General features: G+C 44.8%; 1 protein-coding gene across 1 annotated transcript; it reads left to right on the forward strand.

The window, feature by feature from the left end:
• Positions 1-301: 301 nt before the first annotated feature.
• LOC310854860 (general transcription and DNA repair factor IIH helicase/translocase subunit XPB) lies at positions 302-16,808 on the forward strand. Its single transcript, XM_083759585.1, has 15 exons — positions 302-446; positions 1,397-1,596; positions 2,321-2,557; positions 2,898-2,947; positions 3,647-3,782; positions 4,436-4,615; positions 5,357-5,561; positions 6,097-6,411; positions 6,997-7,181; positions 8,184-8,386; positions 9,090-9,186; positions 10,097-10,214; positions 11,065-11,183; positions 14,713-14,862; positions 15,799-16,808. The coding sequence occupies exons 1-15, from the start codon at positions 419-421 to the stop codon at positions 15,928-15,930; spliced, it is 2,355 nt and encodes a 784-aa protein (XP_083615711.1). The 5' UTR covers positions 302-418; the 3' UTR covers positions 15,931-16,808.
• Positions 16,809-18,384: the final 1,576 nt, after the last annotated feature.

Here is an 18,384-nt window from a genome sequence, read left to right on the forward strand (position 1 = left end):
TAGCGTGCCACTCGGTGGCGCGCTATGAGCTTGTAGATCTGCTATTTTTCAATAGCTTAAGCACCAAAATGGGTTCCCGCCCCAAAATGCACTGCAAAAAGGTGCCCTTTTTTCACTTGAGCACTTGCCCCTCTAAATGTCTGTGCACGCCACTGGACGTACTGGCTGTGATGTTATGGCGCATTACCGCCACCTTGTGGCCCACATCTTGGACCAGGAAAGCCTGGTGACGCTTGTCGCTTGCAGCCAATAGACGAAACGACATGGGTCACGTGTTCCGGAAGAGAGCTCACTCGTCTCAGTGCAGTACGCAGTTAGCATCGTTGCTTTGTGTCTAAAGTCGAATCATAACGTTTAAAGTTGTCATCTAGTTGTTTACATTTTCCCAAAACCTTATTATTATTCGGGTGCTTTTGAAATGGGGAAAAGGGACAAAGGAGACCGAGGTAAGAAGATCTTTATTTGATCTGCGTTGTGTTGTTGTGGAATAGTGAAGTTCCAGACGACTTAATTCTCTCTTTGTTGACAGTTTAATAATATGGTAAAATACACAGACGTATCTGGTCAGTTTTTGTGTCTGTCTAACACACCTGATCCTCAGCACGTCATGGGCATGATGTTAGACTGACACCATCATCAATTTCGCCATTAAACAGTGGCACTATAGCCTGAGATTAATACTAGATGACATTTTCAAACATCGACAAAATACATGAGTCTTCACTCAGGCTGCTGTGGTATCTTTCTCCACTGGTAGTGTTTATGATTCTGATCAGAATCAACAGATTTATGTATTTGTTGACAATCTTCTTACCACAATGGAATTCTCCACATCTTTCTTGGTGTTTTGATTGATTGATTGAAAACAGTTTGCAGAATTACAGTACTACATTTCAAGCACAAACTCAATACAAAGACTGTTAACTGTGAGTGGACGACCCAATTAATAAGCATTACTCTTGTTTACAAGAGGGTCCACCTTTTTCAATTCATCAAAACATTTAGAGACGTACAAATAGACACTTCTATATAGTCGATATAGTCAAAGAACAGAACAGTGTTGTGTGTGTGTGTGTGTGTGTGTGTGTGTGTGTGTGTACTGTGTATCTGCCCATGGCCATCGGCTAACCCATTCTGACCTGAGATCAGATTCATACGAGGTTTCCACTGGACACACACTGGTCTGATTAACCCATTCTGACCTGAGATCAGATTCTAAAAATGTCAGTCGTTCTTCGATAAAAAAAAATAATAGCAGACCTACAAGCTCGTGCTATTTTTCAATAGCTAAAGCATAACATGACGGGAACACCAAAATGGGTTCCCGTTCAGAATGGGCTAATGGAGTCCAAGCGTACCTAACATGTTGTCTGTCTGATACGATGTCTACCCACAGACAAGAAGTCCAAACGGCGTGTCCAAGAGGAGGAAGATGAGGAGGAGGAGGCGATGGGCAGTGAATCTCAGGAGGCCATACCTGCAGCTGCGGGGAAAACGGTGGACGAGGCCAGCACCAAACTGGACGAGTACGGGGCCAAAGACTACCGCGTTCAGATGCTCCTGAAGAACGACCACGCTGCGCGTCCCCTCTGGGTGGTACGGTGATATTTGGTTAACCCATTTTGGCCTGAGGACGATTCCACAAATGCCTTCTAAATCTTGACAGTTTTCTGAAAAACCCCATGTTTCTATGTCAGTGGTTCTCAAATTTTCCTGTGAAGGACTCCCAAAAATATATGAAATTGGCAGCCGACCCCCATCTGAAAATATGTTGTTCCAGGGACCCCCCCCCCCAGTAGCAAAGATTTTAGTTAAAAACGTTCGCTCTGCCCAGGCCGTGGCGTAACGGTCTGGGCACCGGACTGGTGATCCAGTCGCGGTGTGCCGCGGGTTCGACTCCCGAACCCGACACGGCCTTTACCGCATGTCATCCCCCCATCTCTCTCCCGTTTCCTGTCAGCCTACTATCTGTCCCTTAAAAAATCAATAAAAGGCGTAAGCCGCAAAAAAAAAATATATAAAAAAAAAAAAAAAAAAACGTTCGCTCTGAAAGAATATATTCAAACATTTGGGCCACATTTTCACGATTTTTCAAAAATAGCAGACCTACATCATATGGCAGCCAAGTCTATGGACTTTTGATGGCGTAAAAAAAACCCAGCACCCCACGTGATGTCATATAGCAGCCACGTCTATGGACTTTCTAATGTTTGTTTAGAGCACTTTAAATAAACATAGAGTACGATGTTTGTTAAAAGAAGTGAGTCACCCCTTACTTCACACAAGTGTGATTTTAATTTTTCTGTCTCTTCTCCTCCAGGCTCCAGATGGACACATTTTCCTTGAGGCCTTCTCGCCCGTATACAAATATGCGCAGGATTTCTTGGTGGCGATTGCAGAGCCTGTATGTAGGCCTGTCCACGTCCATGAATACAAGCTGACCGCGTATTCCCTCTACGCAGCGGTCAGTGTAGGACTACAGACCTCTGACATTGTGGAATACCTGCAGAAACTCAGCAAAACGTCCATACCTGACGGCATTGTGCAGTTCATCCAGGTGTGAGAGACGGCATACTGTACATGTCTTTTTGAGTGGTGCAACCACTCCTACAACCAGCTTGCAATGTCCTCGTACCTGTTTGTTTGTTTGTTTGTGTGTGTGTCTGTCTGTGTAAGCACGAGTATGTGACTTAATAATAGCAGTAGGGGTGCCAGAACATTCATACATAATGTTGACAGAAAGAACATTGTTCATTCATAGTCTGGATTTTCGGTGGTGAGGTGACCACCGAAAATCCAGACTATGAATGAGCCTTAAGTCACTAATATCCGGTGACAGTCATCATGTGTGTTTGTGTTGTCAGTTACCTATAATTCAATTTCTCTCTGTCTTGTAGCTTTGTACGATGAGCTACGGTAAAGTGAAAATGGTGCTCAAACACAACAGGTAAGAATCACGTTCTCTTTGACTAATAATATCCATTCTTTTCTGTTTCAGCAAATGTTTTCTAACTGTGTCATATCTCTGTTTTCTAACTGTGCCATATCTGTTTCCTAACTGTGCCATATCTCTGTTTTCTAACTGTGTCATATCTCTGTTTTCTAACTGCCATATCTCTGTTTTCTAACTGTGCCATATCTCTGTTTTCTAACTGTGCCATATCTCTGTTTTCTAACTGCCATATCTCTGTTTTCTGACTGTCATATCTCTGTTTTCTAACTGTGCCATATCTCTGTTTTCTAACTGTGCCATATCTCTGTTTTCTAACTGCCATATCTCTGTTTTCTAACTGCCATATCTCTGTTTTCTAACTGTGCCATATCTCTGTTTTCTAACTGTGCCATATCTCTGTTTTCTAACTGCCATATCTGTTTTCTAACTGTGCCATATCTCTGTTTTCTAACTGTGCCATATCTCTGTTTTCTAACTGTGCCATATCTCTGTTTTCTAACTGTGCCATATCTCTGTTTTCTAACTGTGCCATATCTCTGTTTTCTAACTGTGCCATATCTCTGTTTTCTAAATGTGCCATATCTCTGTTTTCTAACTGTGCCATATCTCTGTTTTCTAACTGTGCCATATCTCTGTTTCCTAACTGTGCCATATCTCTGTTTTCTGACTGTGCCGCCATATCTCTTAACGCAGATACTTTGTTGAGAGTGCCTTCCCCGATGTGATTCAGCGCCTCCTGCAGGACGACGTTATTCGTGAATGCCGTCTCCGTACTGCCGATGGAACGGACACTGAGCTCATCACGGAGATCGTTCACAGTAAATCTGCGGTATGGAAACCCGTTTCCCCTCCTCCGGTTAATTGTGTTACACAAACCGATGTACATAGATACATTTCAGAAAGGCATAGTAATCCTGGTCTCTAAACTGCCTCCCCCTGGCCAGCCGGGGCGCCTGATGGAGGGGAAAGGAACTGGTTGGAATAACGTGTTCCTTCCACGCGCTACGTCCAACCAGGGAAACTCCCCCCTGTCAGGTGTAAAGGAGCAACTTGGACACTCAGGCATGAAGGAATCATGAGTTCAAGTCCGTTGCTCTCCCCATGTCCCCCATATATGGGGACTAGGTTGGCGGAGGGTGTGTAGAGCCCAGGATCACATTAGATAATTGACACAGGGGTGAAAAATGGGTTACAAAATCGTGGGATAAAAATGAACGCCATCATCAGCTCTTCATCAGTGTTTAACCAATTTAGCCCTATTATATACTTCATGGTACAATAATAAATAGTGGAGATACGTCGTAGCTGATCTCCACAAGTTATTTCTGGACATCTTTGGGAAATGTTGCCTGAAATACAGTAGGCAAAGTCATCAGGGATATGATGAGCACTGAGCCGTACCCAAATATGACCATTTTGAAGTCTTGATGAAGTCTGATTCCCTCGTACAGATCTCTAAGACCATCTGATTCCTTCATACAGATCGTTAAGACCATACAGGGACTGGGAGACAAGGGAGGGGCTTCTACTTCCCAGCAGACCGCTGAAGGTCAGAGTTCAACCACCCAGGTTCCCGACGACATCTTCAGCTACTACGAGCAGATGGATAAGGAAGAGGAGGAGGAGGAGGAGACACAGACCGTGTCCTGTGAAATTAGACAGGTACTCTTTCCCTTTTCATGTGTTGCATTACATCACAACATATGATTGTAATTGGAGGTTTTTTTGGTCATCAAAGTTTGCTACTGATTTTACAAAATACACATAAAATAAAAATAAAACATTACTACACTAAATGGACATTCTATATGTATTGACATACATTGTTCTTTCTGGCAATTGGATACTCATACGATGCCGTTTCAGTCATAAGTTGGGCCCAATCTGTGAGCCCTGGTGTACACCAACTCTTCCACTTTCTCAATACATCAGCCTGGATGCAGTAATAACTTAGGCATGCATTCACCAATGCACGACACGTTGTGCCTTGGTGACCACTAGTGGCAAAAGTGTTTTATCTCCCAGGAGACAGAACCTTGGGCATTATCTTAGTCCCAGTTTCCTCAGTTCGTCTTTCAAAAGGGTAAATAAACCCACAGGACATAACCAGGAAGCATGTACAATTGTACCATTTTCTCCTAAGCCCATCCTAAACAGTTTTACAGTAGAATCTATGTATGATTTAGTAATGGTTAAGTTTGCTCTAATATCCCTAGTGGCCCACCGAACTTTAGAAATTATATTCTCTTCCCTTTTGCCATATTTATCTAAGATTTTCAGTCTTCATGATTGTAATTGTTGATGTTTACAGAGTGAAACTAGACAGCAGAGCAGAGCAGACCCACTCTCTCCCGTTTCAGACCCACTCTCTCCCGTTCTCATCTTTTCTGTGTTTCATTCCAGGAGATGATTGAAGAGGTTCAGAAGCGTTGCATCCAGCTGGAGTACCCTCTGCTGGCCGAGTACGACTTCCGCAACGACACGGTGAACCCCGACATCAACATGGACCTGAAGCCCACCGCCGTGCTGCGGCCCTACCAGGAGAAGAGCCTCCGGAAGATGTTTGGAAACGGACGCGCTCGCTCTGGAGTCATCGTGCTGCCTTGCGGTGAGACGACAATGGGTTTCTGTGATAGGTTGACTACATGTAATTAAATGTAATCTTGTTTTCAGATTCACAGAAAGGTATAAAAAGTACAAGTAATTGCTAGGGATGTCCCGATTGTTTTCGCTTCCGATCCGATCCCAATACCTCGATTTCTGTGTTAGCCGATACCGAATACCGATACCAGTGTCGTGATCTGGTGTTGTGTTTATAGCTATATCTGGTGTTGTGTTTATAGCAGACTCCTCACTCAAATGTGCACTTGCAGTTTGGGGCAACTCCAAAGCAAACTCCCAACATTGTCATAACATTTTATTTACCTGCCATAGTGTCAACCCCTTATCCTTGTGTTGGATCTGTGGCATCTTCGCCGATACCGATATGACCCGATATGACAAATAAGGGCTGATCCGATAATTTTCCCGATACCGATACAGTATCGGGACATCTCTAGTAATTGCATTGAAAGCTGTTCTGTAATCTGCAGCGTAGCGGGCGAAGTGCTTCAATATTTGACGTCATTAATTTCCTTCCCCAGGAGCGGGCAAGTCTCTGGTGGGCGTGACGGCGGCGTGCACGGTGCGTAAACGCTGCCTGGTCCTCGGTAACTCCTCCGTGTCGGTGGAGCAGTGGAAGTCTCAGTTCAAGATGTGGTCGACCATCGACGACTCCCAGATCTGCAGGTTCACGTCGGACGCCAAAGACAAGCCCATCGGCTGCTCGGTGGCCATCAGCACCTACTCCATGCTGGGGCACACCACCAAGAGGTCCTGGGAGGCCGAGAGGGTGATGGAGTGGATGCGGAGTCAGGAGTGGGGGCTGATTATCCTGGATGAGGTTCACACCATCCCCGGTGAGCCCATAGAACAGATACAGTAGATATTAACCCATTCTGACCTGAGATCAGATTAGAAAAATGTCTGTTTTAAAATGACAGTTTTCTGAAAAAGCTATGTTTCTATGTCAGTCGTTCTTCGATTTTTCTAAAATAGCAGACCTACAAGCTCGTAGCGCGCCACTCGGTGGCACGCTATAAGCTTGTAGATCTGGTTGCTGTTTTGTGGTTGGACAAAAATCCTCTCTCTCCATCCACTACCATTGAAATAACATGTTTTTCATTTGCTTTCATATTGATATTCTGTGCGTTCAATTCTTATTTTAAACTTGGGTGTCAGTAAAAAAAGGAACATCTCAGGTGCAGCATGGCGACTGCAGGGCATATCATGTTTGGGTTTTTTTTCTCCAAAAATAGCAGATCTACAAGCTCATATCGCGCCACCGAGTGGCGCGATACGAGCTTGTAGGTCTGCTATTTTTACAAATTCAACATAAACGAGGTGGAACCAGGGCAGAAAGAGCCTGCTGGTTGGTCAGTCAGGTACATTTTGGTCAACTTGGTATTATAATTTATAACTATAGTTCTGTGTGCTCTTTGCAGCCAAGATGTTCCGTCGTGTTCTCACCATCGTCCAGGCCCACTGTAAGCTGGGTCTGACCGCCACGCTGGTCAGGGAGGATGACAAGATCGTGGATCTCAACTTCCTGATCGGGCCCAAGCTGTTTGAAGCCAACTGGATGGAGCTGCAGAACAACGGCTACATCGCCAAAGTCCAGTGTGCTGAGGTGAGTCTTATTGTCAAATCACCATTAACCCATTCTGACCTGAGATCAGATTCATACGAGGTTTCCGCCGGGGACACACACTGGTCCTGATGAACCCATTCTGACCTGAGATCAGATTCTAAAAATGTCAGTCGCTCTTCGATTTTTCAAAAATAGCAGACCTACAAGCTCATATCGCGCCACTCGGTGGCGCGATATGAGCTTGTAGATCTGCTATTTTTCAATAGCTAAAGCATAACATGATGCTGACACCAAAATGGGTGCCCGGTCAGAATGGGTTCATTATAAAGCACATTTAACCCATTTTGGACTGAAGTCAAAATTTAAAATATGTCTTCTAAATCCTGGCAGTTTTCTGAAATACCTATGTTTCTATAGTGCTCAATATTTCATGTCAAGGACCCCAAAAAATATTTATAATTGGCCGCTAACCCCCATTTGAAAATATGTTGTTCCAGAGACCCTCCAGAAGCAAATATTTCAGTTAAAAGCGTCCACTCTGAAAGATTATATATTCAAAGATTTGCATCACATTTTCACTATTTTGTAGATCTGCTATTTTTCAACAGCTAAAGTATAACATAATGCTTCAAACGGAAGAACTGGCCTAACAGTATGTCTGTGTCTGTCTGTCCCTCAGGTGTGGTGTCCAATGTCTCCTAACAGTATGTCTGTGTCTGTCTGTCTGTCCCTCAGGTGTGGTGCCCAATGTCTCCTAACAGTATGTCTGTGTCTGTCTGTCCCTCAGGTGTGGTGTCCAATGTCTCCTAACAGTATGTCTGTGTCTGTCTGTCTGTCCCTCAGGTGTGGTGCCCAATGTCTCCTAACAGTATGTCTGTGTCTGTCTGTCCCTCAGGTGTGGTGTCCAATGTCTCCTAACAGTATGTCTGTGCCTGTCTGTCCCTCAGGTGTGGAATGTCTCCTAACAGTATGTCTGTGCCTGTCTGTCCCTCAGGTGTGGAATGTCTCCTAACGGTATGTCTGTGCCTGTCTGTCCCTCAGGTGTGGTGTCCGATGTCTCCTGAGTTCTACAGAGAATACGTGGCTATTAAGACCAAGAAACGTATCCTGTTCTACACCATGAATCCCAACAAGTTCCGCGCCTGTCAGTTTCTCATTAAGTTCCACGAGCGACGCAACGACAAGATCATCGTGTTTGCCGACAACGTCTTCGCCCTGAAGGAATACGCCATCCGCCTCAACAAGTGAGTTGAACACAATTAACCCATTTAGACCTGAGCTCCATTCTACAAAAAGTCTTCTAAATCATGACACAGTTTTCTGAAAAACCTCATGTTTCTCTGTCAGTGGTTCTCAATATCTCATGTCAAGGACGCCCAAAAATATCTGTAATCGGCCGCCGCCCCCCTCCCCCCCCCCCCCCCCCATCTGAAAATATGTTGTTCCAGGAACCTTCCAGAAGCAAATATTTGAGTTAACTGTTCGCTCGCCCAGGCCATAGCGTAACGGTCTGGGCACCGGACTGGTAATCCAGTCGCAGTGTGCCGCGGGTTCGACTCCCAAACCCGACACGGCCTTTACTGCATGTCATCCCCCCATCTCTCTCCCGTTTCCTGTCAGCCTACTGTCTGTCCCTTCAAAAATCAATAAAAGGCGTAAGCCGCAAAAAAAAAAATAATAATAATAACTGTTCGCTCTGAAAGAATATATTCAAACATTTGGGCCACATTTTCACGATCTTTCTAAAATAGCAGACCTACAAGCTTGTAGATCTGCTATTTTTCAATAGCTAAAGCATAACATAATGCTAACACCAAAAGGGGTTTCTGCCCTAATTAACACACTCGTCGTTGCAGTCAAATGCCTATTTGCTCAAAATGGTTTCATGGTTCATGTTTGATTAAACTCTCACATGTTTTGTTTTGTACTGTCCTTTGTTTGTACCAGGCCTTACATCTACGGTCCAACCTCCCAGGGGGAACGTATGCAGATCTTGCAGAACTTCAAACTCAACCCAAAAATAAACACCATCTTCATCTCCAAGGTCAGGACATGACCACTTTATCCTTGTAATGTGTTAACCCATTCTGACCTGAGATCAGATTCATACGAGGTTTCCACTGGACACACACTGGTCTGATTAACCCATTCTGACCTGAGATCAGATTCTAAAAATGTCAGTCGTTCTTCGATTTTTCAAAAATAGCAGACCTACAAGCTCGTATCGCGCCACTCGGTGGCGCGCTATGAGCTTGTATATCTGCTATTTTTCAATAGCTAAAGCATAACATGATGCCGACACCAAAATGGGTGCCCGGTCAGAATGGGTTAATATCTGATAGGAAAGGGGGGGGGGCGGCGGTGGCTCAGAGGTAGAGTGACTGGATGGAAACCGCAAGGTTCCCAGTCCGAACCCTGTGGGCTCCCCCGGAGTTGGTGTCGAAGTGTCCTTGAGCAAGACACTGAACCCCTGATTGCTCCTGACGTACAGGTTGGTGCCTTGCATGGTTTCCTCCACCATGATGCATCGGTGTGTGAATGGGTGAAGTTAATGCACAATCTCTAAAGCGCCTTGGCTAAAGGCGCTATATATAAATGCACCATTTACCAAAGGAGAATAGTAATAGATATATGTATATAGTATTTGTAATAGTAATAGAATATTGATATTGATATAGGTAGAGCAGGTTGTCCATTGATCCCTGGGTCGGCGGTTCGAATCCCGGCTCCTCCTGTCTACATGTCGAAGTGTCCTTGGGCAAGACATTGAACCCTACATTGCTTCCAATGAGTCGGTCGGTGTAAGCTCGCCACCATTGGTGTGGGAAGTGAGGACGCTGGCGTCGACTGTTCGCCACTTCACCTCCAAATGTATGAATGAATGAAAGCGCTTTGAGCACTTGGAAAAGCGCTATACAAATGCAATTCATTATATTCCTTAATGTCACTCACAGGTTGGAGACACGTCATTTGACTTGCCCGAGGCCAATGTCCTGATTCAGATTTCATCTCATGGAGGATCACGCAGACAAGAGGCCCAGAGGCTGGGCAGAGTGCTCAGAGCCAAGAAAGGTCTGTTACTGTTCTGTTACTGTTACAGACAAGAGGCCCAGAGGCTGGGCAGAGTGCTCAGAGCCAAGAAAGGTCTGTTATACTTTATACAGACAAGAGGCCCAGAGGCTGGGCAGAGTGCTCAGAGCCAAGAAAGGTCTGTTACTGTTACTGTTACAGACAAGAGGCCCAGCGGCTGGGCAGAGTGCTCAGAGCCAACAAAGGTCTGTTACTGTTCTGTTACTGTTACAGACAAGAGGCCCAGAGGCTGGGCAGAGTGCTCAGAGCCAACAAAGGTCTGTTACTGTTCTGTTACTGTTACAGACAAGAGGCCCAGAGGCTGGGCAGAGTGCTCAGAGCCAAGAAAGGTCTGTTACTGTTACTGTTCTGTTACTGTTACAGACAAGAGGCCCAGAGGCTGGGCAGAGTGCTCAGAGCCAAGAAAGGTCTGTTACTTTAGCTTACTGTGTGTTGGAAGTGCAGAATATATTGTACCTTTTTGAGGTAGTCTCTGTTGCACAGCTGTTCTTTACTCTGTGCAAAGAGACGTCTAACGCCCCTTTTTTCTTTTTGGTCTTTGTTGAAATCTTTGTTTTCAGGCCTATGACGGGGTGGGTTTTATTATTTACAATTTGTTTGATCGGTTTGTATGTTGTATATGTTGGTGCTGAGGTTTGGGGGTAGGATTTAAAAAAATGAGGCAAGGGGCAAGCCACTGATTGTAGTTGGCAAAGAATTTTAATTATGTTTTATGTGCATGTTCTTTGTATGCCTGTACCTGTGCCTTTCATCTAAAAATGAAAGAAAAATGTATAAAAAGAAAAAAAGAAAAGAGAGAGACATTTAACACTCCCGCTCCTTTTGACTTCAGGAATGGTGGCCGAGGAGTACAACGCCTACTTCTACTCCCTGGTGTCCCAGGACACCCAGGAGATGGCCTACTCCACCAAGAGACAGAGGTTCCTGGTGGACCAGGGCTACAGCTTCAAGGTGGGTTCAGGTAGACCAAGGCTACAGCTTCAAGGTGGGTTCAGGTAGACCAAGGCTACAGCTTCAAAGGTGTGTTCAGGTAGACCAAGGCTACAGCTTCAAAGGTGTGTTCAGGTAGACCAAGGCTACAGCTTCAAGGTGGGTTCAGGTAGACCAAGGCTACAGCTTCAAAGGTGTGTTCAGGTAGACCAAGGCTACAGCTTCAAAGGTGTGTTCAGGTAGACCAAGGCTACAGCTTCAAGGTGGGTTCAGGTAGACCAAGGCTACAGCTTCAAGGTGGGTTCAGTTAGACCAAGGCTACAGCTTCAAGGTGGGTTCAGGTAGACCAAGGCTACAGCTTCAAGGTGGGTTCAGGTAGACCAAGGCTACAGCTTCAAAGTGTGTTCAAGTAGACCAAGGCTACAGCTTCAAGGTGGGTTCAGGTAGACCAAGGCTACAGCTTCAAGGTGGGTTCAGGTAGACCAAGGCTACAGCTTCAAGGTGTGTTCAGGTAGACCAAGGCTACAGCTTCAAGGTGTGTTCAGGTAGACCAAGGCTACAGCTTCAAGGTGGGTTCAGTTAGACCAAGGCTACAGCTTCAAGGTGGGTTCAGGTAGACCAAGGCTACAGCTTCAAGGTGGGTTCAGGTAGACCAAGGCTACAGCTTCAAAGTGTGTTCAAGTAGACCAAGGCTACAGCTTCAAGGTGGGTTCAGGTAGACCAAGGCTACAGCTTCAAGGTGTGTTCAGGTAGACCAAGGCTACAGCTTCAAGGTGGGTTCAGGTAGACCAAGGCTACAGCTTCAAGGTGTGTTCAGGTAGACCAAGGCTACAGCTTCAAGGTGGGTTCAGGTAGACCAAGGCTACAGCTTCAAAGGTGTGTTCAAGTAGACCAAGGCTACAGCTTCAAGGTGTGTTCAGGTAGACCAAGGCTACAGCTTCAAAGGTGGGTTCAGGTAGACCAAGGCTACAGCTTCAAGGTGGGTTCAGGTAGACCAAGGCTACAGCTTCAAGGTGGGTTCAGGTAGACCAAGGCTACAGCTTCAAAGTGTGTTCAAGTAGACCAAGGCTACAGCTTCAAGGTGGGTTCAGGTAGACCAAGGCTACAGCTTCAAGGTGGGTTCAGGTAGACCAAGGCTACAGCTTCAAGGTGGGTTCAGGTAGACCAAGGCTACAGCTTCAAGGTGTGTTCAGGTAGACCAAGGCTACAGCTTCAAGGTGGGTTCAGGTAGACCAAGGCTACAGCTTCAAAGGTGTGTTCAGGTAGACCAAGGCTACAGCTTCAAGGTGTGTTCAGGTAGACCAAGGCTACAGCTTCAAAGGTGTGTTCAGGTAGACCAAGGCTACAGCTTCAAGGTGGGTTCAGGTAGACCAAGGCTACAGCTTCAAGGTGGGTTCAGGTAGACCACGGCTACAGCTTCAAGGTGGGTTCAGGTAGACCAAGGCTACAGCTTCAAAGGTGGGTTCAGGTAGACCAAGGCTACAGCTTCAAGGTGGGTTCAGGTAGACCAAGGCTACAGCTTCAAGGTGGGTTCAGGTAGACCAAGGCTACAGCTTCAAAGGTGTGTTCAGGTAGACCAAGGCTACAGCTTCAAGGTGGGTTCAGGTAGACCAAGGCTACAGCTTCAAGGTGTGTTCAGGTAGACCAAGGCTACAGCTTCAAGGTGGGTTCAGGTAGACCAAGGCTACAGCTTCAAGGTGTGTTCAAGTAGACCAAGGCTACAGCTTCAAGGTGGGTTCAGGTAGACCAAGGCTACAGCTTCAAGGTGTGTTCAGGTAGACCAAGGCTACAGCTTCAAGGTGGGTTCAGGTAGACCAAGGCTACAGCTTCAAGGTGTGTTCAGGTAGACCAAGGCTACAGCTTCAAGGTGGGTTCAAGTAGACCAAGGCTACAGCTTCAAAGGTGTGTTCAGGTAGACCAAGGCTACAGCTTCAAGGTGTGTTCAGGTAGACCAAGGCTACAGCTTCAAGGTGGGTTCAAGTAGACCAAGGCTACAGCTTCAAAGGTGTGTTCAGGTAGACCAAGGCTACAGCTTCAAGGTGGGTTCAGGTAGACCAAGGCTACAGCTTCAAGGTGTGTTCAGGTAGACCAAGGCTACAGCTTCAAAGGTGTGTTCAGGTGGACCAAGGCTACAGCTTCAAGGTGGGTTCAGGTAGACCAAGGCTACAGCTTCAAGGTGGGTTCAGGTAGACCAAGGCTACAGCTTCAAGGTGTGTTCAGGTAGACCAAGGCTACAGCTTCAAAGGTGGGTTCAGGTAGACCAAGGCTACAGCTTCAAGGTGTGTTCAGGTAGACCAAGGCTACAGCTTCAAGGTGTGTTCAAGTAGACCAAGGCTACAGCTTCAAGGTGTGTTCAGGTAGACCAAGGCTACAGCTTCAAGGTGGGTTCAGGTAGACCAAGGCTACAGCTTCAAGGTGTGTTCAGGTAGACCAAGGCTACAGCTTCAAAGGTGTGTTCAGGTAGACCAAGGCTACAGCTTCAAAGGTGGGTTCAGGTAGACCAAGGCTACAGCTTCAAAGGTGGGTTCAGGTAGACCAAGGCTACAGCTTCAAGGTGGGTTCAGGTAGACCAAGGCTACAGCTTCAAGGTGGGTTCAGGTAGACCAAGGCTACAGCTTCAAAGGTGGGTTCAGGTAGACCAAGGCTACAGCTTCAAAGGTGGGTTCAGGTAGACCAAGGCTACAGCTTCAAAGGTGTGTTCAAGTAGACCAAGGCTACAGCTTCAAGGTGGGTTCAGGTAGACCAAGGCTACAGCTTCAAGGTGGGTTCAGGTAGACCAAGGCTACAGCTTCAAGGTGTGTTCAGGTAGACCAAGGCTACAGCTTCAAGGTGTGTTCAGGTAGACCAAGGCTACAGCTTCAAGGTGTGTTCAGGTAGACCAAGGCTACAGCTTCAAGGTGTGTTCAGGTAGACCAAGGCTACAGCTTCAAGGTGTGTTCAGGTAGACCAAGGCTACAGCTTCAAGGTGGGTTCAGGTAGACCAAGGCTACAGCTTCAAGGTGTGTTCAGGTAGACCAAGGCTACAGCTTCAAGGTGGGTTCAGGTAGACCAAGGCTACAGCTTCAAGGTGGGTTCAGGTAGACCAAGGCTACTGTAGCTTCAAAGGTGTGTTCAGGTAGACCAAGGCTACAGCTTCAAGGTGTGTTCAGGTCGGACAAGTAGATCAACAGGCAAAGCTCTAGTGACAACCCATTTTGTCCTGAGATCTAAAAATGTCTTCTACATCCCGACAGTTTTCTGAAAAAGCTATGTTTCTATGTCAGTCGTTCTTCGATTTTTCAAAAAATAGCAGACCTACAAGCTCGTAGCGCGCCACTCGGTGGCGTGCTATGAGCTTGTAGATCTGCTATTTTCCAATAGCTTAAGCATAACATAATGCTAACACCAAAAGGGGTTCCCGCCCCAAAATGGGTTAATCGTCCCATTTGCTTTTTCGAGTTGACTTTGATCTCAGCTCTTGGTTTTTAGTGTTTAATTGCTTTTCATACTAAAAAGGTATTCACCCTAATAAAGTAGTTATCTTTTGTTCCCCCCCGGTGTCCGTCTATAGGTGATTACTAAGATGGCAGGCATGGAGGAGGAAGACCTAATGTTCACATCCAGAGAAGAGCAATATCAGCTCCTACAGAAGGTCCTGGCTGCGTCCGACATCGATGCTGAGGAGGAGGTGGTGATCGGGGAGATGGGCGGTCGAACCACGGTGAGAGAGAGCCTCTCTCCTTTGAGTTACAATTCAATTCAATTCAATAGTTTATTTGCCATGTCAACAAGTTGATAGGAATTTGTCTTGGTTCATACTCAACATATACAGACAACCATAGATACACAAACAAGAAGGACAATACAATACAAAAACCAGCAGCATAGGAAATTACATTCAGTTTTTTAAAGTGCTATATGCTTAATTCTACGAGTTCAGATGTCTAATGGCTACGGGGTAAGTGCTATCTCTGAAGCGAGATGTTGAGCTCTTGATACTTATATATCTCCTGCCTGATGGGAGGAGATTGAAGAGGTGAAGAGGTTACACAACAGATCCAAGTTTTCATGTAAACCCAGTTAGGCCTGACGTCGAAAAAAAAAAAAAAGAAAGAAAATAATTGTGTTAAGTGTTGTTGCTGTTGTTGTAACCGTTTGTTTTTTACTGTTTGAGACCGAAGACGAATTTCCACACGTGGACAATAAATGAAACTAACTAACTAACTAACTTCCAAATCCTGACAGTTTTCTGAAAAACCTTATGTTTCTGTATCAGTGGTGCTCAATATTTCAAAATGCCTCCGCATCTGAAAATATGTTGTTGAGTTAAAATGTTCACTCTGTAATATATATTCAAAGATTTGAGGCACATTTTCACGATTTTTCAAAAATAGCAGATCTACAAGCTCATAGGGCGCGCTACGAGCTTGTAGATCTGCTATTTTAGAAAAATCGAAGAGCGACTGACATAGAAACATAGCTTTTTCAGAAAACTGTCGGGATGTAGAAGACATTTTTAGAATTTGATCTCAGGTCAGAATGGGTTAAAACACCAAAAGGGGTTCCCGCCCCCCAAATGGGTTAAGTTTGCGTTACATTACATTCTGTCCATTTGTATTGCTTCTTATTGTTCTTATTCTGTACCTTCCATACTTAGTTCTCGCGGCGCCCCGGCAGCATGGGCTCCATGTCCGGAGCAGACGACGCGGTCTACATGGAGTACCACCGGGGGAGCAAAGCCAACAGGGACAAGAACATACATCCGCTCTTCAAGCGCTTCCGCAAGTAGAAGTGCTATAACTCCATCTTCAAGCTCCCCCTGCTGGCTTACTGGGGAATTACAGGGTAACAGGACTGAGGCAGAGATATGCCCATTACATCGTTTTGGGGAAAGTCGACTTGGAAGGTCTGAAGCCGTACGAGAGCAGCTGGAGATGGGCCTGTGATAATGGTTCCCATGGTTGAATTATTCTGTTTATATCTGCCAAGTTTTTGTTTCATAAAAATCCACCATAGACTTGTTAGGAGCTACTTTCTGTCAATAAATTCTGTTTCTGTGAAAGTTATTATTTTGAGAGTTTTGAACCGCTCGTTCTCGATAGAGGTTATGCGCGTGACATCATCAAACCAGGAAGTTATGCAGGAACGCCTACTGAGTGGCAAAAAACTACTTTCTAGCCTTGACAGCCCCGTACATCCAAACAGAAAAGTCATATCTGATTGCATTAAACAATGTTAAACTCACTTTGCATGTTGCTTTGCCACTCTATGTGCCATTCACTTTAAGCTTGCGCATACACTCTATAACGCAACATCCTGCTGCCTCCTGCATTATGTGTAATTTGGACGGTTCAGTGATTTCCAACTTCCAAACTCCAACACTCCAACATGCTGCTCAATGTTTTGCCACTCAGTATAGATGAGGGGGGCGTGTCCCGCTGAAAATGTGATGCATATTCATACTCTTATCCTGTGAGCTTCATGTCCTGTAACTACTGTCTGTATAATAGTGTCTGTACACTGTATGCAGTGTAAAATGTTTGTATATTAGTGTTAAAAGACTTGTGACATGATTGATTTAATCTGTCTTTTGTAATATTTGAAAATTCAATCCCTAAACCCACATTGTCAGTGGGTCTACTTTTTTTTGTTTTGTAAAAGGAGCATTGTGAATGACCACAATGAGTGTTTAAATAATAAAACAATATAACTTCAGTTGGATCTTCTTACACATAAGAGGGGGGGATTCATGTTAGCAAATTAATGAAATTGAGAAGACTTATTAACTGATTTGATAAATGCTTGGTCTATTATCGTCATAGCACTGAGTAGAGTTTCATAGTTTTTCCACAACGTGCATGTTTTGTGGTGTAATGGAAAACGGAATGGTGCAAGAGAGAAGTGAGGTCTTGTTTAATTTAGATTCAACATGATTTAACCCATTTAGGCCTGACCAACATTTAAAAAAAATTATTCTAAATCCTCCAGTTTTCTGAAATAAATATTTTCACGATTTAAAAAAAATAGCAGACCTATGAGCTTGTAGATCTGCTATTTTTCAATAGCTAAATTATGTTTAAAACAACAAAAGGGGTTCCCACCCAAAATAGGATAAAGTAGCCTTGGATGGGAGGGAGATACAGGGCTTTTTTTGAGTGGTGCAAAATGAGAGAGAGAGAGAGGAGAGGGGAGTTGCACCACTCGGTTCACATGGGTGTGACTTTTTATAAGTTGTTACACATGGTGTCCCCCCAATGAAAATAGCAGATCTACAAGTTCACATTGACCTACTACATCCGCTTTTATTCACTTCTTGGAAGACTTGAGGGTGTTCCAAAACAACCATCCGCAGCCTGGCGTCTTTTGCCAGCTTTCAAAGAGTGAGCGTGGGAAAATAGCCACCTCTATCTCAGAGCCACACTGTGACTGTCTCCTCTCTCTATGAAAAGCCACTCTTCTCTTCTCCCCCCTGGCCCCTTTGATTTAATCCATTCTGGGCGGGAACCCCTTTTGGTGTTTTAAACATTATGTTATAATTTAGCTATTGAAAAATAGCAGATCTACAAGCTCATAGCGCGCCACCGAGTGGCACGCTTACGAGCTTGTAGATATGCTATTTTTGAAATATTGTGAAAATGTGGCCCAAATCTTTTTTTAATATATATTCTTTCAGAGTGAACGTTTTTAACTCAAATCTTTGGTCCCTGGAACAACATATTTTCAGATGGGGGTCGGCGGCCAAATACATATATTTTTGGGGGTCCTTGACATGAAACTGTTTGAGAACCACTGACATATAATAGAAACATGAGGTTTTTCAGATAACTGTCAGCATTTAGAAGGCATTTGTAGAATCGTCCTCAGGTCTAAATGATTTAATCCCTTGATTTGACGTCGCAGCGAAGAAAGAAATTGGTTCTGGAGGAGGTTTGGACCGCAAGTGATCTTATTGGAGGACAAAAGATGGAACAAGTGTTATGGGTTAGATGTGAATGGAACATTTTGCTACAACTCCCTCCACTAAAGATGTGTTGGGGGAGTTGGGAGAGAGTACCCAATACCCCATCACGCAATAGACACAATATATAACAATATAGACACCATATATAACTGAACAACAATTTAGGTTTTTATTTCAGTTCAGTAGCATCCCCATAACGACGGCTGCGGTTTATTTATTTATTTTTTTTTTTTTATTTACCCAGGGAAGTAGCTGAGCACAGGTGCTCATTTTCAGCAACGC

Source organism: Protomyctophum parallelum (assembly GCF_964188405.1).
Source record: "Protomyctophum parallelum genome assembly, chromosome: 2".
NCBI lineage: Eukaryota > Metazoa > Chordata > Actinopteri > Myctophiformes > Myctophidae > Protomyctophum > Protomyctophum parallelum.